This window comes from Eretmochelys imbricata, chromosome 2, assembly GCF_965152235.1.
Source record: "Eretmochelys imbricata isolate rEreImb1 chromosome 2, rEreImb1.hap1, whole genome shotgun sequence".
NCBI lineage: Eukaryota > Metazoa > Chordata > Testudines > Cheloniidae > Eretmochelys > Eretmochelys imbricata.
In genome coordinates this window covers 227,388,227-227,411,461 of record NC_135573.1, presented here as the reverse complement: position 1 = coordinate 227,411,461, position 23,235 = coordinate 227,388,227, and the positions used below count along the sequence as shown (strand labels likewise).

The 23,235-nt window shown below is 39.0% G+C and overlaps 1 protein-coding gene across 1 annotated transcript in view; it reads right to left on the bottom strand.

Annotated features, from left to right (window-relative positions):
• ABCB1 (ATP binding cassette subfamily B member 1) overlaps nucleotides 1-23,235 on the bottom strand; it is a 67,295-nt gene that overhangs the window by 22,433 nt on the left and 21,627 nt on the right. Inside the window, exons 10-19 of the mRNA XM_077809428.1 lie at nucleotides 22,833-22,946; nucleotides 20,095-20,205; nucleotides 18,107-18,232; nucleotides 17,717-17,920; nucleotides 16,767-16,937; nucleotides 11,998-12,159; nucleotides 10,592-10,750; nucleotides 9,298-9,444; nucleotides 6,185-6,289; nucleotides 1,906-1,983 (exon numbers count right to left, since the gene is read on the bottom strand). Coding sequence (XP_077665554.1) covers nucleotides 1,906-1,983; nucleotides 6,185-6,289; nucleotides 9,298-9,444; nucleotides 10,592-10,750; nucleotides 11,998-12,159; nucleotides 16,767-16,937; nucleotides 17,717-17,920; nucleotides 18,107-18,232; nucleotides 20,095-20,205; nucleotides 22,833-22,946 — 1,377 coding nt within the window. The remainder of the gene's footprint in view (nucleotides 1-1,905; nucleotides 1,984-6,184; nucleotides 6,290-9,297; nucleotides 9,445-10,591; nucleotides 10,751-11,997; nucleotides 12,160-16,766; nucleotides 16,938-17,716; nucleotides 17,921-18,106; nucleotides 18,233-20,094; nucleotides 20,206-22,832; nucleotides 22,947-23,235) is intronic.

Below are 23,235 nucleotides of genomic sequence, written 5' to 3'. Positions count from 1 at the left end.
TAACTGGAAAAACATACTAATGCAAGATTAAGGTGATACTTAAACACCAGAAAAGTCAGAAAATGTAAAAGTTAAATTTTCATAGGAACATTTCATCCACATTACATATTAATTAATTGAAAACAAATTCCTGATCTTGAATCACTTGAAGCACGTGCATAACTGTAGTCATATGATTGCACTATTTGCAAGATGTGGTGCATTTGTGTAATGATTACAGTTGGAAGAAAATTTTCAGTCAAATAGTAAATTCACCAAAAACTACAGTTACAATACAGGTCGGTAACCAGGTTTTTTTAGGGTGATGGACACTATTCACTAATACAAGTCAAATTCATTGAATAGTTTCAGATGAATAAACAATGGGAGAGGAATGAAAATGTCAAAAACTATTTCATTTTGAAATGTCATTTTGAAACAATGTATGAAAGGTTTTGTTCAACCTGAATGAAAATTCAGTTTTGGCCAGAAAAATCATTATTCATTCAGCTCTAGTAATAATGTGTATGAGCTAAAATTACTGTGAGAAGCTTAACTTTTACATTTCCTGACTTTTTTGTTTAAAAGTATATAACCCTGTATAGAACAAACATTAGCTTTACATTGCTTTTGCTTTAAAAAAAATTAAATTAAATTTAAAAAAAGAGATAAAAATAAACTGCCTACGCAAGTTACAATTTAATACGGTTCCAGGTAGCCCTTGAAGTTCACTGCACATTCAGATGAGTGGGGTGCTGTGGAAAAAGCTTGCTGAAGTGACTGGGATGAGGAAGGGGTGAGCTTAAAGGGAAGCAACTATGAGAAAAAACAACAGATGAAGGTGGCAGCAACAGAAAAAAAAAAAAATATATAGGTCCAAATTTTGGCTGCCTTTGAGCAGATGCATTAGAATAGGGAGAGCTTACAGGGAATCCCTTACCTCCAGTACATCTGTGTTCAAAGCTGTCAGAAAGCTGCAGGCAGTGCCTTCTGAATACAAAGGGTGAAACTAGCAGAACCCAACACAATCAAAAAGGGCTGGCATGGCAGATAAAGGGCATAGGCAGGGTCCTTCTCCTTGCTGCTCATTGGCTAGGAACTGGAGGCTGGTACAGTGGGAGTGCATGCTTTCCGTTTTTAAAAAGTCCTGCTGCTCAGCATGCTATCACCAGTATCTCCAGATGGCATTAGGCCTCCTGCTATTCTATGAACTGATACAATGACTTCTGTAATATGGGAGTTCCATAGGATTTCTCCACTTATTGGGCCTAACTTTTAAGAAGGCCTTGACTCAGTCTCTACTTTTGTGAGTGCAGTCAGATGTGTACATTTTATCATCTGTGACAATAATTAATTGTGGATCCTAATATGTAGGTGCATTTATCTGGAGTTGCAAAACTTCATACTTAGAACAAGAGTCTGAATTTCAGAATCAGGCTCCTAGAGTGCACATTATGCTCTGAGTAGAGTGACCAAATGTCCCTATAAAATAGGGACAGTCCCAATATTTGGGGCTTTGTCTTATATAGGTGCCTACTACCCCACACTTCTTGTCCTGATTTTTCACAGTTACTATCTGGTCACCCTAGCTCTGAGTCATACCGTTAGGCCATGTCAACACTCAAAAGCTGCTCTGATTTAACTAAATAAGCCAGACCCCTTGTGCAGACACTCTTAAATTGGTTCAAAAGTGCCTCATATGACCTGAGCTAAAAATCAATGCAAGTCTTTCTTAAACTTATTTGAGTATCCACACAAGGGGATTGCACTTAATTATTTAAATCAGTTTCTAAAAATAATTTAAATAAATCAGTGCAATTGTTTGTGCAAACAAGGTCATAGGATGACTTGAAACTTTAAAGGTATTTTAAACACCTAAACACGGATATATAAAACTCTGGAAAGCTAAATACATATTAACCTTACCTGTCTAAGCATTGCTTTAAATGCCATGAATCGAAGCCTCATTGTAAGGATCTCTCCAGCTTTGCCAAACGTGAAACCCTTTGAGAAGAAACAGAGTGATTATTACATAATTACAACTATTTTGACGTTATCAGATAAGCACACGAATATCTGTATCTACATAGGCAAAAACACATTTTATAGATGACAATATTTTAGCTATAAACAATTAAAAAAACTTTTAAAAGACAGTTACTAATTGTGAAAGATAGCAGATTTAGAGCACAGGGATTGAACTTCATTTCTAAATTTAAGAAGTGCAAAGCAAAGGCACATTTTCCTACATTGCTCCACTAATGTGCTTGAAGGAGCAATTTTTTATCACAGCTTCATGGGTCAGTGACTTCAAGGTAAAAGGCTCAGGGTGAAATCGTGGTTCATTGAAGTCAATGGCAAAGTTCCCATCAACTTCAGTGGAGTCAGGATTTCACTCTCAGTGCTCCATTACAAGTCACTTAAGCCATCTAGCTCTAAAACATCAGTGCTTGGTAATCAGCTAAACTTATTTTTAGTCACAAGCATGAATCAGTGTAATGTCATAGGAAGGAGGTGATAAATGGGACCATGCGAATTAAAATGATGGGGACAGAGGTTATTGCCACTTTTTCTGTCATGATATTAACTATTGTCAGTAGTATTATTGTCATAATTTTGCTTATCACCACACTTTCTACAACTGCAGCCAAGAAACATCTCTACAAATCTACTGCAAATATTTGTTCTCAGAATCTACTGAAAACATTTCTACAGCTGAGAAATTTTATAGTATTTCAGTATAAAACCTGGACACAACTATATATCAGTTCCTCTATATGATATAAAGCAAAAATTACTATGGCACTTTTATAGTGAACAAATTAATTTTTCTAGTTTTAATTGTTGGAAACTATACAGTAATGAAGTAAAAAAATACCACAATTATGTAACTTTAATAAAAGAACTGGACACATTTAAATGTACATCTTAGCATGCATACTGTATAAACATCTTATGAAATAGATACATCTTTGTATTAATTTCTTCTCACTTGTTTGGGAGTGCCAGATCACAATACACTTCTACCATTCATACGTTTAATTTATAACATCATCCCCACATTTATAAAAATGATAACTAATGCAGGTCAAACATATATATATATATATATATACATACATACACATACACACACACACACAGAGTTAAATTTTCAAGACTCAGGCTCTATGCTGCATCCATATATAAAGACATTTTTATAAACAAAATGGGCAATTGCACCAACAGATACCTGCTTGTGCTTGCATATACCTGTTTTCTAAACATACACGTGCTAACATGTTCACATACTTTGTAGGTGAAACTTTAGTGTCATGTTTTGAAAATGTAGCCCATTCTCTATTTAAAAAAAAATCTTGATGAAGGGCCAAATTTCAAAATATCATCTCTTAATTTACACCCATATAATTTCTACCATGGTTGCAGTCAAATACTCCAGTCAGGACTGGGGACCTATCATGCTAGGCACTGTACAAATATCAAGGAAGAGGGAGTCCCCGTCCCAAAAAGTTTAGACTCTAAGGCCCTCCTCATGCAAGTTGTTCTTTTTGGGGAGACCCCTGAATCTCCACACAACCCCATTGACTTCAATTAGTGCTCAAGATGGGCAAAGAGGTTCACCTTTGCAATCCATACTAATGGATCAGGGACTAAAAGTAAACAATTTAGGAATGGTGAGAGTTTCAGGTGAGAAATATGTAGATTTTTTAGATACGTTTGTCATGGGATGCATCGACCCCAGGCAGGCTTGGCAACCAAGGGGTTAATGTAGGAACTGCCAGCTGATGCTGATTGGCAGCCTCAGAGCAGCTGGGAAAATAAAAGCTGCAAAGCAGAGGAACCAACAGGTCAGAGAATGAGGGTTCTATCACTAAGCTGGTGAGACGCTGCCCCAGAGTGACAATGACCCAGAGAAGGGATGACCAGAGCCACAGGCTGTAGAAGCCTAAAGAACCAAGGAGGTAGTAAGCTCAGGACACAGAGGAAGACTTGTGGCAGAATGAGGGCCCTGAACCGGAACCCAGTGGAGTGGGTGGGCAGGCGGGCGGGCCTGGATTCCCCTACCTATACCTTAAGGAGACTAAAGAGCCAAAGGAGTTTCAGGCTCCTTGAGGGTGAGGGCCAGATAATCCCTGCCAAACAAAGGGAAGCTCAGTGGGACAGAAATTAAGGTCCTTGCCTCCAGAACAGGACTATAAAGACTCAGATGAGAAAGGGAAACTGACCACCCCTCTGATCTGAGCAGACTCTTCACCGTGCCCTGTCTGTCCAAAGGGGGGCACTGACATGCTGGGGTGCCAGCTCACAACATTATATACATTTTAATAGAGAAAGTTCATTTCATCTGTGCAAGGCTGTGACAGGGTGCTGGCTAAGGAGCCCTGAGCCAGGCCTCTGTCACACCAGCTCCAATCAAGAAAGGGGAATTGGAGCTGGCTGAGTAAGCTCAGGCCTGATTGGCAAAGGGGGAACAGCCGCTGGCCTTCTTAGCAAGGGGCTATGTCAAGGTTCCTCCCCCACTCTGAACTCTAGGGTACAGATGTGGGGATCTGCATGAAAACCTCCTAAGCTTACTTTTACCAGCTTCGGTTAAAACTTCCCCAAGGTACAAATTAATTTTATCCTTTGTCCTTGGAATATCCACTGCCACCACCAAACTCTAACTGGGTTTACTGGGAAACGTAGTTTGGACATGTCTTTCCCCCCCAAAATCCTTCCAACACTTGCACCCCACTTCCTGGGAAAGGTTTGTTAAAAATCCTCACCAATTTGTATAGGTGACCACAGACCCAAACCCTTGGATTTGAGAACAATGAAAAAGCATTCAGTTTTCTTACAAGAAGACTTTTAATAGAAATAGAAGTAAATAGAAGTAAAGGAATTACCCCTCTAAAATCAGGATGGTAGATACCTTACAGGGTAATTAGATTCAAAACAGAGAATCCCTCTAGGCAAAACCTTAAGTTACAAAAAAGACACAGACAGAAATAGTCATTCTATTCAGCACAATTTTTTTCTCAGCCATTTAAAGAAATCATAATCTAACACATACCTAGCTAGATTACTTACTAAAGTTCTAAGACTCCATTCCTGGTCTATCCCCGGCAAAAGCAGCATATAGACAGACCCAGACCCTTTGTTTCTCTCTCTCCTCCCAGCTTTTGAAAGTATCTTGTCTCCCCATTGGTCATTTCGGTCAGGTGCCAGCGAGGTTACCTTTAGCTTCTTAACCCTTTACAGGTGAGAGGATTTTTCCTCCGGCCAGGAGGGATTTTAAAGGGCTTTACCCTTCCCTTTATATTTATGACAGGCTACATAAATGCTGGCAGGAAAGAAGCAAGGGGGAGAAGGAAAGGGAGGAGTTAGAGAGAGCACGCCTCTCTGCTCGCTGCACGAGTTATTAGTTCCTGGGGCTGTGACACTGAAGCTGTCTGTAGCTAGAAGGTTGTGGGAAAGTAAACTGTAAGAGCATGGCTGATTGCACCAATGCAGAGGTCTCTGGCTAGTTTGTGGGTGCAGCATGGGCAGAAGCCAGTGGGGCCCAACTGCACCCTCTTACAAAGGCCACCCCTCAACCTCTCCTTTCTTGCAGGTGCCACAGAAGAGTGGGACTTGAGGTTGGATTTGAAAAAAGGGAGTAGAGGCCCTGCAGATCCTTTTAGAAAAGGCACTCCATGTGTAAGTTTCAGCCTGGAAGAAGGTGCAATGGTGGATGTGTGGAAGTGGACAGGTGATTTGACAAAGCTGGTATCTGTAATTGAAGTCTGTGTTGCACCTTAATAAAGAGTTTTGTGCAAATCAGGTGTACACACACACCTGACTTGTACATGAACATGGCAGTGTCCAGACAGGTGGGAAAATGTGTGTGCGCACAATTTTGCATATGGAAGTTTAGAGACTATTTTTGAAAATGTGGCCAAAAGAGTTTAACTCATTACAATGAGGGAACCATCCTGTGGTGAAAAAAAGTATTACATTACAATATTGTTAGATTAACATCTGAGGAATTTACCTCTATATAGTCTTATACTAAGTGCACAATATAACCTCCACATGCACTTTAAGTCCACTTGGTACTAGAAGTGTACCATCAATTATTTTTCTCTTGTTATGTGATTCAAATACATTGAATGCTTAATATCTTTAGATCTAGTTTCTGAAATAATGTGAACAATTATATGAAGGGCAAAGTAATAAAGCCTACCTGCAGAAAAAAAGTAACAAAAGAAATGATCCCAATTGCTAAAAATAGCAGTGAATACAAGTTGCTCTTGTTTCTTATAACAGTCTTGTCTGGTTCTGCAAAAACCTATTAGAGAGAATTCAAAGTTCATTTTATTTAATTAAATTATGTAAAAATCTTCCCATATTACATTGCTGTATTTACACATACCCATAGAGTGCTTGAACTAGGGGTACTGGGTCAGCACCCCCTGACTTGAAGTAGTAATAACAACCAAATACATGGTTTCTGCTTTCAGCACCCCCCACTATAAAAAAAATGTTCCATGTACAATTAAATATGATTAAAGGGATAACAAGTACATTTGATGTTGGACCAAGATTTTTTTCTAGATGTTTGCAAATTTCATCTAATTCTTTAGATTTCTTCCAAATGAATTATTCATTGCTACTTTCCAAAATAACCACTCAATCAGCAACCTAATACAAAGGAGCAAGCCCTGCATTAACAAACAATAGGTGAAAGTGACATCTGCACAAGGTTTGTGCACCACTTAACTCATTCATATTCTTCTTGGTCACTGAGACCTTGATTCTTTATAGCTTAAAGGTGAAGCTGGTAGGGGAGAAATGTGGAAACTTATGAATACAATTTATTAAACTTGTGTGGACATGTGAATTTATTAAGATAATGTTCATAAGGATAAACATCTGTGTAATTTGAATTTTTTTTCAGTTATTCTATGTTAATGACAAAATAATTTTTAAAAATGGGCTTAAATGGTGCATAAACCTTGTTTGGACACTTTGCACAGTGATGAATTTTACCATATATGCATTTGTGGCTTAGACACAACTTCTTATTAAATAGATTTCTATGTTAAGTTTCCAGGCATTTATTAAACTCAACAGCAAATTAACAAAATGAGTTAAATTTTGAACAATACTTTAGCAGTATCCTTTCAAGCCCCACAGGTACCTTATTGAAAACTATGAACCTAGTTTTTAAATATAATTCTGTTTATGTAGCATGTATTTTTTGCATTTTTCTCATTTTAAAAAAAATTCTTTAGATGGATGTAAGCAGATGCTATATTGCTCAGAATTTCAACTGCTTCTACTACATATTCCTCATTTGAAATCATAATCCTTTGTGACAGTTATCGCTACAGCAGCAAGCTGATGTCAGCCAAGAGGAATACAATATCCAGTGAGGAATAAGAATTCATTCATCTGCTATTAGGATTAAAAATACAAAGAAATTTTAAAAAATCCCAGAAAATATAGAATATGTCAGCAGGATTGTTTTTTTTTTTTTTGTTTTGTTTCTTTTTAAAAAGGAGTTCCAGGAGGCATCACTGGCTTTAAAATTAGTTAAATAAGAAGTATAAATTATTTTCAGAAATAAAGAACATACCCCAAAAAAGGAAGCAAAACACCAGGATAGTTAGGATAGGCTAAACAAGTATAAGTTATTGCAAACGGGGTTGGTATTTGTGGTTTGGAATTCAGACATACAATGGATGAGAGCAGTGATTGTGAGGACGATGAGGGAAATTCATTCCAGAGCATATAGCCAGCACAAGCAGTTGACTACTCAGGCTTTACATGGATTAAGTGAATTTCACTGAAAGAAAGCAAATCCACACTCTCAGATAGTCATATTTGGAGGCCTATAACCCTTACGTGCATTAACACTTATCTGCTCTTGACTTTCATGAGCAGAATCTGGATAAATCAGTATACCGTGCTTGTATTATCATCAATCATCATCATGCATTTGCCTTGTCCCAAGACATTGGCCAATATTTAAAATGTTTGCCTTTAGTAAAACAATAGGCCTGTATGATCCCCAACAGTGTTGGGTTCTTGCCAGGCTTGCAGAGTAATGAAATTTAACACTTCCAGAAGTGTATCTTCTGGAAAAATACTTAGGTATTTCTAGCAATGGAAGTCTGAGGTCATCGTTAAATCTTCTTTATAAAGAACTATAGGGGGCCTGCCTGCATTTTGTTGTTGAGTCAGGTAATGTATCACTCTGGCCATTTTCTCACTTTTTTGTGCATCTATCTCAGCCAGAAATTCTCTCATATTTATTCAGAAAAGCTCCAGTTTGCCATGCTTTATTGCTCATGCCTGAGTTTTGATATAATTTAGAATACAGTTCTTTAAATCTCCTATCAGTGGCTTGCAAAAAAAGTCAAATGAGAAATTGAAAACTCTTAGTGGGTTTAGCTTATTGAAAAACAATAAAGAATTTTCTAAAATAATTAATGCTTGAGAAAAAGGTCCTTTAATTTATATTTCCTCAATTATTTCCCCTCCCCCTGATCACAAACTCTTTATAATGTTTCACTGACACAGACATAGGTTGGAAGAACAGGACTGAAATAGATCTGTCATCTTTCCTCAGGGATATTTCCTATTGCTGTCTTTATCAAAGACTGAAGGATGACACAGGTGCAGTACTCTTTTGCCAAAGGGCAGCTACCCATCAGATAACAGCTTACAGCAGTGGAATAGAAAATAAGACAAGTCACTTGATTTCTATTTCTGATATAGACATTGTTAAAGAGCCTGGTTTCTGACATCTTTATTTTCTGGTACTATAAACTTAAGAGGCCAGTGATTCAGTTACCCACTGTACAATTACTCCTTCTACCAAGAAGGGTTTCCCTTCTCCTCCTCCTCCTTATTTACATCATGCAGTTGTTTTTGTTTTCCTTTATTTCGGGACAACTGTTCTCTTTCTGGGCCAGATTATGGTTTAGCTCTATAGATGCACAAGTGGGAGAGATGGGGTAAGTGTGGGTCGTAGCTGAGCCCCATTGCACAGCAGGAGGGGAGCATATGCTGCATCTTTGCAGTGTGTATTCCCCAGGAGAAATTTTGGATGAGTCAACTAGAATTTCTCCTGAAGCATCCTCTGCACCAAGACATCTTCCCCCATCCCCTACTCCTGAGTTTCCCAACGCAGGTCTCTGTGTTAAGGCACAATCTAGATATTGGTGTGTAGACACCAAGTAAAAATTGCAAAATTTCTCAGTTTAGTGTAAAGAAACTTAAGTGTAGGTGGGAATCAAAGTCAAAGTTAAGAGTGGGTGATAGTTTATTGCATATTTTGTATGAACTTACCCCTATAATTTCTGAAAATATTATTGCAAATGCAGGTTGTAAAGCTCCATTGATAATTGCAGAAAAAGTTCCAACTACAAAGTAAGGCCATTCACTTTTGTTCAGCTTCATAACTTTCAGAAATGAAACTGGAGGCACATTTTCATCCTAGAATATATGAATCTCATTAGAACAATTATGTAACACATCGGGGATGGAGGAGGGGGAAAGAAGGCATGTGGATAGTCAATTACATACTCCCAGCTTCATCCCTGGGTACCCAAAACTATTTGCTTTTTAACAACACAACAACTCATGAATTATATGCAGTAATTCGGTCTGTTACTCAGTACACAATATTAATACCTGAAATAAGAAACAGAAAAAGATACTTCTTCTAATAACACTTGTATATTAATTCTGACAATCACATTTTGAAACTTATCTTGCAGGGCTTACACACAAAATTCCTATAGTCTTCAGCAAGATTGCACAGATAAAAGGTGCAGGGTTAGGACCACTTTGTTTTTGCCAATGCATTTGGTGGTATTTTGGTGGATCTGACTGGATTATTCATTATGAACAATTTGTTTTTATTATCCACAACTAGATCATCATTTTTACTAATGTTTGTTATGCAAACAAGTCAGCCTACAGATCACAAAGTGTTTGTAGCAAGTATGAATTCAATTATATGATATTCAGAATTTACTAGGTGAACTGTGTGAATGATTACATGATTTTGTTTCTGCTCCATGGACTATATGATATAACCTATATAGACTGCTTCATGTAATTCTGTTTCATAATTTAACCAATTTATTTTCATGAGCTATGGACCTAAATTCTTTCCATAAACTTTTACACAAACCAAAGCCGCAGTTTGTGTGTTTGTTTGTATGAATGTTCATGTTTAGTAAAGCCAAAGAGGTTATGAATATGACCAGATCAAAATGTGATTCAGAATTTACATACTTGTTCCAAATATTTTGCCCCCCACATTCACTCAGGTCTCTCGGTACTTCTGTATACTAACTTGTTAACAAGCATCCTTATTTGTTTTTATCACATCAGATTTTGATCCACTCTTTGTATGCCATGTTTGCACATTATATTAACATTTATTGTTACTTTCCCTTAAGCAAGAGCCTCCCTCTTCTCCTATCCCAGACTGAGTGAGCTCTCTGCAAACTTGGCATTTTCTTATGCATTAGGTGGGATAATCACTTCTATCTGAATATTACTGTCCCACTAAGGAAACAAAGGATACTAGATGCAGCATAATAAAAAAAATATTTCCAGCAAAGACACATACAGGTTGAACAATTTTCACATCAAGGCTATCATCCTGTATTTCTGACTTTTTGGTGCTTTTTCGAGTCAATCTCCTTCTCAAGCCATTTCCTATTGATTCTTTCAGTGCCACTTCGGTGGTGGTTCCAGCTTCTTCTGACTGAACTTCAGTTCCTATTGTCTGAAATGCAGTAAAATAGCATGCCAAGAAAATAATTTATTAATATAATCATTTGGAAGTTCAAGATATTAAACTCAAGAGTAGCCAAAACCACTGTTAACTAAATGGAATAATTATCAGATATGAATGATATCTGGTAGTCTAGTGGTTATAAAACAGATTGACTACTTCTGAAGATCTCCTCTGGGCTCATAGTCTGGTTCTGCCATTCTTACTCATGCTGAGTAGAATCTAACCCCTCAAGAATGCAATAAGACAATTTGTTGAATAAAGTGCTATTTATTGAGCTTGTTTCGTGTTTGCATTGAGTTCCATTACACTGTTCTCTTAGTCTTTGTCTATATTGAACTTCGTTGGCAAAACCTTTGTCATTCAGGTGTGTTAAAAACACACTTACACAGGCTGAATGACAGAAGTTTTACCGACGAAAAGCATCAGTGTGAACAGCACTTTGTTGGCGGGAAGTTTTTTGTTGGCAGGAGAGCTTTCTTCTGCTGACAAACAGCAGCTACACTGAGCATCTTTTAGCAGCACGGCTGTAGCGGCACAGCGATGTCACTAAAAGCGAGGTAGTGTAGACAAAGCCTGAGTATAAAGGAGGAGACTTTAAAATGGGTGTAAACCAACCAGTTACATTCATGTTAAGACCATTTCCATTGTCAGAGTGGCATAGACGAGCCTTAATGTAAATGAGAATCAGGCTCGCTGTGAGTAAAGTGGCAGAAGTGAGTTCTCAGTGGGGCATACTTCCAAATACTGTAGGGAAGCAAAAGCTCCGAACTAGTGCAGAACTCTGAAAATTCTGGACGTAAGAGATAAAGAGGATGATGAAGATGGACCAGATTTAAAACAAATTTCTAGAGCCAGATTCACACCAGAGGCATGGGTAAGTTCAATAGATGGCTAAGGATTCAGAGTATTGATCAGAGCTAGATCTCTACACAATTTGTCTTTACTTTTCCTCATTTAATTTTTGTTATCTCTAATCCAATATTCTTAGGACTTTTGGCCTCAAAATTCCTTTACTCATTTCCATTTATTTGGACTGATCGTGTGCATATTTTTTTGAGCTTTCCCAGTTCTGCAATTTAGTGTTCTTCTGTCTCAAGCAACACTTCCTATTCTTTCTGCTACAGTTTCATTGTTGACAAAATGTTGTGAGGTTGGGGCTCTGACAAAATCATATATGATAAAATCAGCAACACAGAACATGATGAAACTTAGAAGACAGTTCATAGGAAAACTACCTGCATGTTTACAAGTTTACAGTAAATTCCGTTTGTTTTCATCAGTTCATGATGGGTCCCTTGTTCTGTGATGACTCCATCTTCAAATGCAGCTATAAGATCTGCATTTCGGACTGTAGACAAGCGATGAGCTATTACAATGGTGGTGCGGCCTTCTCTAGCCTAGAAATGGCACAAAAGTAGATTTAATGACTACATGTACATATAGATTTTTCATCTTCAGTGTAGAGCCAGTTGAAATATTTTGACTGAAATTTTCCCATTGTAAATTGTGGCTTTGTCAAACTTCAATTTTCTGAATAGGTAAACTGAAACAAAAAGCAGTTTAAACATTTCAAAATGAATTATTTTGTTTCAAATGTAGATCAGAAACAATCTTGTTTCAATATTTCCAAATATTCCTTTTTGATCAAAAATATCTAAAATTTCTGTATCAACATTGCCAATTCAAAACATGTTTTGGAATTTTGATGTTTCAACTTTTTGTTCTAATTCAAAACAAAGTAATTTTGAAAGCTTGAGGTTTTCCAGGGAAAGGAAACCTGCATTTTCCTAAAGCTCTACTTCAAAGCACTTTACAAACATTAACTAATTGAATTCTAAAGCCCTTATTTTGCAACCCTTACTCAACCTAATGTGACAAAGTTCCTCCTCTACCTTGGTGGGTCTTGCGCTGACTGGTGGATTTGCTCGCCTTGGAGCTTCATGGCAGCCCTCAACTTGGCCGTTTTTCTGAACCCACAGTCCAGGTCGACTCCTCCTGTGTCTGACCAGGAGTTGGGACGTTTGGGGGGAACCCGGGCCCGCCCTCTACTCCGGGTTCCAGCCCGGGGCCCTGTGGAATGCAGCTGTCTAGAGTGCCTCCTAGAACAGCTGTGTGACAGCTACAACTCCCTGGGCTACTTCCCCATGGCCTCCTCCCAACACCTTCTTTATCCTCACCATAGGACCTTCCTCCTGGTGTCTGATAATGCTTGTACTCCTCAGTCCTCCAACAGTCCGCGTTCTCTCTCAGCTCCTAGCGCCTCTTGCTCCTCGCTCCTCACACACGCACCACAAACTGAAGTGAGCTCCTTTGTAAAACCCAGATGCCCTGATTAGCCTGCCTTAATTGATTCTAACAGCTTCTTGACTGGATGCAGGTGTTCTAATCAGCCTGTGTCTTAATTGTCTCCAGAAGGTTCCTGATTGGTCTGGAACCTTCCCTGTTACCTTACCGAGGGAAAAGGGACCTACTTAACCTGGGGCTAATATATCTGCCTTCTATTACTCTCCTGTAGCCATCTGGCCCAACCCTGTCACACTAAGTAAAAGCTACATCTGTGATGCTCTAAAATGTTCTCTATAAAGTTACTTCAATTACCCACCTGATTTTGGAGTTAGATTATTTGTGAGAATAAGACACCAAAATGCCTGAGTCAGCTAGTTTCAAAAACAGATGAGAAAAGGCTTTAAATGTCAATTTTAACATTAAATTCTGGAATAAACTGACAAGAATTTTATAGTCCAGCTAGAGGCTCCAAGCTATGTGTAATTCAGTTTTAAAATCTTCACTGAACACCAATATACTTCCAGTCTGACATTTAAGTTCCTTTCAGAAGAAAGTGGAGGTGACAGTAGTAACATGTTGTCTGTTCTGAGAAGAACAGCACCTACATCTGACAACTTAATATTGTTACATAATTTTAAGGATTGAAACAATCTGTCACTCCCAATCAAGGAATAGCTGGTTTTAGCAATGCTGGATGTGAAGAGAATACTGTTGCTCTGATGTTGAAATCCACTCCCAACCACAAATTAAGGATTGGAGGAGTATTTTATGAAAAAATAATATGATACTGATAGATACCTTGAAATTGTCAAGTTATCTAAGATGACTCCTGTAAATTAGAAGCAAACCCTAACAGAAAAAAATTAAGTTAGTGCCCTTAAGTATAAAAGGGCCAGATTGTCCCCTCTGCAAGAGCAAGCACTACAAACTGAGTAGATATTTGAGGGGGACTGGAAGGAGGAGTCCTCCTTCTCTAGACCTGAGTCTGGAGTTGAGCAGCAAGCTAGCTCAGGGGTCTGGAAACCTCAGCGGTTCCCAGTCCCAGGCAGTCTGCATGGCAGGTGTGCCCCAGAGTTCTAGGACCTGTAGGCTCCCAATTCCACAACAGTGAGACTAAAAGTCTGAAAGCCCAAAAGGGTTTCAGGCTCCCTGCTGTGGATCTGGAAGCCTAGACTCTGAGACCCCAAATACATTAGGTCTCAGAGCTTTTTGGACTGCCGAGCTCCCAACTCCATGGCAGGGAGCATGGAAGCCCTCACATGGGAGAACTGCCCGGGCAGGAGCCAAGGACCCTGGAAGCCCAGGCTTCTGGCACCAGAGCAGCCTGTACGGAATATCACCAAAAAAATTTACAATCAGACGTACTGATGGAAGGCCTTCTGTTAAGGTTTGTGGGGATCCAGATTCACAGTTTGGACAAGTAAATGCTCTCCAAACATGCCTCCATCAACCCAACCACTTCTAGGAGGAGTTACAAGCTGGAAGAGAGGTTCCTGATAGTGCACATTGGGAAAAGGCTTCAGGGAGCAGAGACAGTGTGAATATTGGGGAATTTGGATAAAATTCTAAATTTCAAAAGGGCTCAGTTTTGCCTCTAAGAATCATAGAATATCAGGGTTGGAAGGGACCTCAGGAGGTCATCTAGTCCAACCCCCTGCTCAAAGCAGGACCGATCCCCAATTAAATCATCCCAGCCAGGGCTTTGTCAAACCTGACCTTAAAAACTTCTAGGGAAGGAGATTCCACCACCTCCCTAGGTAACGCATTCCAGTGTTTCACCACCCTCCTAGTAAAAAAGTTTTTCCTAATATCCAACCTATATCTCCACCACTGCAACTTGAGACCATTACTCCTTGTTCTGTCATCTGCTACCCCTGAGAACAGTCTAGATCCATCCTCTTTGGAACCCCCTTTCAGGTAGTTGAAAGCAGCTATCAAATCCCCCCTCATTCTTCTCTTCCATAGACTAAACATCCCCAGTTCCCTCAGCCTCTCCTCATAACTCATGTGTTCCAGACCCCTAATCATTTTTGTTGCCCTTCGCTGGACTCTCTCCAATTTCTCCACATCCTTCTTGTAGTGCGGGGCCCAAAACTGGACACAGTACTCCAGATGAGGCCTCACCAGTGTCGAATAGAGGGGAACGATCATGTCCCTCCATCTGCTGGCAATGCCCCTACTTATACATCCCAAAATGCCATTGGCCTTCTTGGCAACAAGGGCACACTGTTGACTCAGATCCAGCTTCTCGTCCACTGTAACCCCTAGGTCCTTTTCTGCAGAACTGCTGCCGAGCCATTCGGTCCCTAGTCTGTAGCGGTGCATTGGATTCTTCCATCCTAAGTGCAGGACTCTGCACTTGTCCTTGTTGAACCTCATCGGATTTCTTTTGGCCCAATCCTCTAATTTGTCTAGGTCCCTCTGTATCCTATCCCTACCCTCCAGCATATCTACCTCTCCTCCCAGTTTAGTGTCATCTGCAAACTTGCTGATGGTGCAATCCACACCATCCTCCAGATCATTTATGAAGATATTGAACAAAACTGGCCCCAAGACCGACCCTGGGGCCACTCTACTTGATACCGGCTGCCAACTAGATATGGAGCCATTGATCACTACCCGTTGAGCCCAACAATCTAGCCAGCTTTCTATCCACCTTATAGTCCAAGGCACAGCCCTGCACTGGTGGGGTGGAGTAGAGCTACGTTGCTCCAGGAGCAGCACTGAGAGGTATCCTGACTCAGACACATGATGAAAATAAAGAGTATGATTATTGCTCCAGCAATTTAGGGGGTCACATAATTCTTATCATGTCAGCCACCCTTCAATCCAACTTAATCAAGTAGGACTGATGGGGATTCAATTTCTATTGTAGCTGATGGCATTTACTCCATGAACGCCTGGCTCACAGTGAATCTTTGAGAGGTAAATTATGACGCTCTCTCCCCCATGCCTCACACAACAGCAGTTCCTTCTCTGAAAAAACTTTCAGTATCTCAAAGAGGAGATGCAGATGTCTGGATAGACCAGGAGTCACACTGATATATGTTCCAGAAAAGTCATGTGATAGTATCCTGGATTGCATAATATTGCCAAGAAGCACATGGGCTGGCTCTACATATATCCGGTCCAAATCATCAGCTCGACAGATGTTTCCCAGCCTACCCCAGTCCCTGTGGCAGACACCAGAAATGATGTTCCATCAGCCTCTACCTGGTCTTTCTGAAGTATTTACTGTACATACAGTTATGCTTACCCACAAGGTAATATGCATACTCACATAATGAGAACAGGAAAGGATGGGGAAAGAAAACTCAAGGATGTGCTTGCTACTGGTTGAGTAATAAGTTGTACTATATTGTAAACATGGGCACATGCACAGTACAAACAAAGAATACAGGATAGGCAAAGATCTGTGTAGCCAGCTGCCTTAAACAATTAGGGTAAAATTTTCAAAAATGCCTAAGCGATTAAGTAAATGTAACCCTTAGTGAAGCCATTTAGCTAAATATATTGCTGGTGAGTTGGAATTTCAAATTCTGTTTTTAAATGTATTTATTTTAAAAGCATTTCAATTTACCCTCTAATCAATGACAAATATAAAGTATATATATATAAATTAAAATGTACCTCAGAAAATTTAGCTCATACCTGCTCACAGAAAATTTGAAAAGTTTAAAGATTAGTCCTAAGTTCATAGTTTTAAAGCTATACAGACCTTGTCCAGTGCTGTTTGCACAACTGATTCACTTTCAGTGTCCAAAGCTGAAGTTGCCTCATCGAGCAGAAGAATCTTGGGATTGCGAACCAGAGCTCGTGCAATAGCTATTCTCTGTTTCTGACCTCCACTCAGTTGTGCCCCTCTTTCTCCAACTATGGTTTCAAACTTCTGCAAAGGTATTAAGATAGGTTTCCAGATCCCTCAATGATACTTTTATTTTAACATGCAATACCAATAAAAGACAGTGTAAAGATAGAGATGTGCTCAATCTGCAATGCCCACAAAATCCTTCCCTTTTACCAAAGCACAACCAAGAAGACTGTATCATAAGCAAGTCATATGATTTTATCTTCCTATTTTGTGTGTTTCCAGGATTCTGATATTTTCAGTCTAAACCAGGGGTTCTCAAACTTCCTTGTACCGCGACCCCCTTCTGAGAACAAAAATTACCATGTGACCTCAGGAGTGGGGACCAAAGCCTGAGCCTGCCCAAGAGAGAGAAAGCTGAAGCCCAAGGGCTTCAGCCCCAGATAAGGGTCCTTGAACCTGAGCCCTGCCACCCAGGGCTGAAGCTCTCTGGCTTTGGCTTCGACCCTGGGTAGTGGGGCTCGGGCTTCGGCCCTGAGTCCCAGCAAGTCTAAGACAGCCCTTGGTGACCCCATTAAAACAGGGTTGCAACCCAGTTTGGGGTCCTGACCCACAGTTTGAGAACTGCTGGTCTAAACCATCTCTGCAAAGTACTAATCAAACGATGACTTACAGAGTTAAAATTACTTTGTTTCTATCATCTTTCAAGGTAGCTGTGAAAGAGCCCTGGCAAGGTTTGAAGTGGCAATTATGAATTTAGCTCACTCTTACTTCTGAGTTATGGAAACTCCTCTTAAGGAGCTACTTGGTATTAGAAGGTTGAAGAGAGAACAATTTGACAGCAGAGCTGTCTTGCTTACATCAGGCAGTTTCATGATAAAGTCATAGGCATTGGCTTCCTTGACAGCTTTTTCAATCTCTTCCATAGTGACATCTTCACGGCCATAGCGGATGTTTTCTGCAATAGTAGTAGCGAATAGCACAGGCTCCTGATTCACCACACCAATAATCTCCCTCAGATATCTTAAATTTAGGGTCTTAATATCATGCCCATCAATAGTAATCTAAATGTAAAGAAAATTAAAACATGAATGTAAGTGTCCTGATCAAGGATACAAACTCCACCAAGATTATCTATATTATTTAGGAAGACATTTGTATTTTGCCATCTAAAACATCAGCAGTCAGGCCACTGCTAAACATTACAGTAATTTGATATATAAAGATCCAGCTCAGTTCAGGTGTCTTACCATGCCCTTCTCTGGATCATAAAATCTCTGGATCAGTTGAACAGTTGTACTTTTCCCACAGCCACTGCTACCAACCAAGGCTACTGTCTGGCCACAATTAACCTTCAGATTCAAGCCTTTCAACACCTACATAAGAAAATAATAAACAAAAACATAATGGGCCAATTTCTGCTCTTCCTTACACCATATGAATCTGGAGAAAATTTAGGGACTTCTGTGGAATTTCTCCAATTTTCTCCAAATTTCCATGGAATTTCTCCAAAGTTCTCCAAACTTGGTTCAATATCAGTACACTGCACAATATAGTTGCTATTTACACCATAGCTCACTTTACATTTTCTACTGAAACATTGCCATATATACGTACTACATTCTTTCTTTATGTAGTAGCATCCTCATTTATTAGCCACACCCTTTTTATGAGCATTTACCATGCAACCTGGAGGGTGAACTAATTGCAGTAAAACCCATATATTGTGAATTCAGACACAGCAAAACATGTTTATTTTATTGTGATGCAAAAGCCTCTTTACTTGCCTTGAATTCCCTTCAGTTGTACTCATTCATATTGGAATTTTTACACTTGTATATACTGGCAAAATTGATAGCCATAATTTACCACTGATAGTGAATTATGATGATGAAAGTTGGTAGTGTAGATGTGGCCAAAGTCTTGACTAACACTAAGGAAATTTTGCAATAATTTCTTATTACTAATATTGCTCTACTTGCAATAGCAATGTTGGGAGCCATTATGTAGCTGGGATGCGAGCATCTTATGTACAAAGTTGATTAAACCTGTTCTGAACATGTTTAGATAATACAGTGCTTAAAATGCCAGCATTTCTTCTACAGTAGGGCTCCCAACTTTGCTGTCACCTGTGATCTGAACAGGAGTTCACAATGGTGGCAAATCTTTGAAAATGTCCCAAATGTAGATAAAGCTTTAGTGCATGCCAACACTAGGGGACTTTACAGAAAAATACTCTCCAATGATGCTTTTTTTTTTTTTTTTAGGATTCCCTAATGAAGACATGACCTTTGAGTGGAGTTTCTTCACTTTAGTAAAGTTTCACTTCACTATAAACAGGTTCTCTTATACTAATCCCTTTTGAATGCAGCATTTCACAGCTAAAGTTGGTATGAAGTGCTGCATTCTATGGGGATTTAATCTTTCATGCCTCCTCTGCTCAGAGAGGCAGAGCAGGGAAGATGCCGTTAAACTCTGTGGTGGAAGAGGAAAAGAAAAATCCCTTCCCAGGCTTCCAGTTTTGTAGTACTGCCCTACTCCTGACTGGAAATAGAATCATGGTCTACAGAGAAGGGCCCTTGTAGCTGTCAGCACTACCTACCCAACTTCAGGGTATGAAGAGAGCTCTTGGAAACCTATGGTGAGATGGAGAGATGGGGATCTGCCACTTTGTTTTTCAGTGTAACATGAAAATGCCCATTTTAGTACTTTTTTGGGGTGGGAAATAGAAGCTAACAACACTTAATTATAAGAGCTCCACTGTAATGCCATCGGAAGGAAGAAGTAATTAAATTTAAGAGAAACTGCCATTACCTAATGAAGATATATTGTATTTAAACAAATTTTAACAGACTTGTACCATGGATACTTGTGGAGTTCATTATATCATCATTCTTAATGGTCTAAAATAAATATTTTTTCTTGATATAAATACATTAACATATGGGATTGGGCTTATAATAGCAACAGATTCTTTAACTTTTGTGCAAAGCCACTCTGGGTCTGTTTTCACTACAAAAACTAAATGATTTCTTAACTTAAGTTAGCTAACCCGAGGTAAAATCCTAGTGAAGACAAGGCAGTTTGTGGTTTTCACACAAGTTAGCAGTACAAGTTAAAGAGGGAGGCTTTTGCTAACTCCACCTTTTGAAAATAAAAGTTTATAGTGATGTTTTCCTGTCACTAAATGATAAAGTTCTCTTTAATTTGGAATGCATGTCAGCTTCACTTCCAGTACCTTTACATCTTGCCTAGATGGATAATTGAAGTAAACATTGTGGAATTCCAAATTTCCTTGAATATGGTCCGGTTTGTAGCCAGTCTCTGAAAAACTGTCAATTTGAGGTTCCTAGGTAGAACAAAATACCAAACAGAAATGAAAAGGAAGAAAAGAGTAAATCTGATCATGTTTCCTAATGACATTCTCATTACATTATGCCAGCTGCTAAAAGTCTTAGAATGGAACATAATTATATAGTGATATTAAGTGAAATTTAATGGTGGCATGGGTGAAATCAACAATTACACTGGCAGGTGAGGCTTTCAACCCATGTCACCAGTATTACCTGTTTTGTCTCTTCATTACTCTGCTCCTTAGCTACATATGCAATGGGGGGGGGGGGAGTACATTGAAGAAAGAAAAAAAAATGAATAAAAACTTTTGTTTGAATTTAGTAGACAGCATTGGAGATTGAGTTCTTCTATTTATCCACAGGACAGCTGCAGCATAGCTGGCAGCAATGTAACCTTTATCATACTGCCTCACCCTGACCTGGATGGATCACTTCTAGGAATCTAAGGCCTTGTCTACACAGCCACTTTAAAGTACTGAAACTCTCTCACTCAGGGGTGTGAAAAAACACACCCCTGAGTGATGCAAGTTTCAGTGCTGTAAAGTGGCAGTGTAGACATATGCCTCTTCATGCTTCGGCCATTGTTCCAGAGGATATGCTTCCATGCTGATGAAGCTTGTTAAAAAAATAATGCGTTAACTAAATTTTGACTGAACTCCTTGGAGGAGAATAGTATGTCTCCTGCTCTGTTTTACTCACATTTTGCCATGTATTTCATATTATAGCAGTTTCAGATGATGACCCAGCACATGTTGTTCGTTTTAAGAACACTTTCACTGCAGATTTGATAAACCGCAAAGAAGGTACCAATGTGAGATTTCTACACATAGCCACAGCACTTAACCAAAGGTTTAAGAATATGAAGTTCCTTCCAAATTCTGAGAGGACGAGGTGCAGAGCATGCTTTCAGAAGTCTTAAAAGAGCAAAAAACTCTGATGCGGAAACTACAGAACCCATACCACCGAAAAAGAAAATCAACCTTCTGTTGGTGGCATCTGACTCAGATGATGAAAATGAACAGGTGTCGGTCCACACTCCTTTGGATTGTTATCAAGCAGAATCAGTCATCAGCATGGACGCATGTCCTCTGGAATGGTGGTTGAAGATGAAGGGACATATGAATCTTTAGTGCATCTGGCACATAAATATCTTGCAATGCTAGCTACAATAGTGCCATGCAAACACCTGTTCTCACTTCCTGGTGACATTGTAAACAAGAAGCAGGCAGCATTATGTTTTGCAAACGTAAACCAACTTGTTTGTCTGAACGATTGGCTGAACAAGAAGGAGGACTGATTGGACTGAAGGCTCTAAAGTTTTACATTGTTTTGTTTTTGAATGTAGGGTTTTTTGTACATAATTCTACATTTGTAAGTTCAACTTTCATGATTAAGAGACTGCACTACTGTACTTGTATTAGGTGAATTGAAAAATACTATTTCTTTTGTTTTTTTACAGTTCAAATATTTGTAATCAAAAATAAATATAGTGAGCACAGTACACTTTGTATTCTGTGTTGTAATTGAAATCAATATATTTGACAATGTAAAAAAATCCAAAAATATTTTTTTAAAATGGCATTTATTATTGTTTAATAGCGTGATTATTTTTTTCATCTCTTGGCAGCCCTATTCAAATACAGTTTATCTTTTTTAAGATCCAGTTCTGCAAGCTCTCAGTCCACGGAACCTCCATTGGCTTTTAAATGAAGTCCGTGGGAGTTCCACGTTTTGAAGGCTTGCAGAATCTAGCCCTTAGGCCTTGTCTACTGTACTTTTTTGAGAAAACACTCACAGTAGCACCATCACTGGTGCAGCTCCACTGACTGACAATAGCAGCAGTGCTAGTGTAGACTGGGGAAGCAGAGTTTTTAATCACCATTACTTCTAATCCTATCCCAAGCAGGTCTGGAATCTTTGGTTGTAAAAAGATCAGCAAGCATGTAAACCCCACCTACATTAGTGCTCCAACCATTGCTACCACCAGTGCAGCAAGAATTGGAAATTTTAGATAAAACAGGTTAGTGTAGACAGAGCAACTGACTGATAAATACACCTCCCATAGTGTCATTGCTTACATACACACATACCTATTTATAAGAAAACAATACGCTGTTTTACATTTTGGACATTAAAGGTAGATATTAAACAGTCAAATCACTGGAAATAAACCAGGGATTAACTCAGACCTTTAAATGATGAATAGCTAAAGATATATAATCTCACAAAAAACTAAGCTTAGACTCGCAAGAGCCATTATTGTTTTTCTCCCTCTTGTTTAGACTCTCAGTAAAAAAATATTTGATCATGCAAGTTTCACAAGGATTTTGGGGGGTTGATCTTCAGTTCAGCTTTAATCTGGCATCTTTTTTGACCCTGCAGTGTTGCAAGTAGAGATAACTGCAGGCACAAGTTTGCACCTACAATTTTATTCATGAGTGTACATGATGTCATTTAAATATCTAAATACCTCATTGCCACACCATGTCAGATAGACATTTAAATGGCATCAAGTTGCACTCAGTTTTTTGTGCCTGCTAATCACAGACCCAGAAAGAGAGCTCTGACTTAAAAAATCTGACTCCCTGTGTATTCAAATGATAGTCATAGTAAAGATACTTACATTGTCTATAATATTAAAGATTGCATAGGCAGCTCCCCTTGCATTAGCAAATGCCTCCATACCTGGTGCGGTCTGTCCAACACTAAATGCTCCAATTAATATAGCAAAAAAGACCTAAAGAAAAAAATTACAAGAATGCTACCAGGTTATCCAGTCATAAAACTGTAATGGGATAACTACATTTATTCATGACTATCTACTAATATTGGTCCAAAATCTTTCATGTTTGTTATACAAGTTCAGCATGTCTAGATTCAAAGAAGGAAAGAAAGGAAGGGCAGCTACTGAGGCAAAAGATAAAGGATGAGAGGAAGAAAAGGGACTCTAAGATGGGAATCATGTTCCTTCATGAGATGACCCCAAGATGGATATTGCTTAGACTCAGGTGCTGATGCTTGGGACA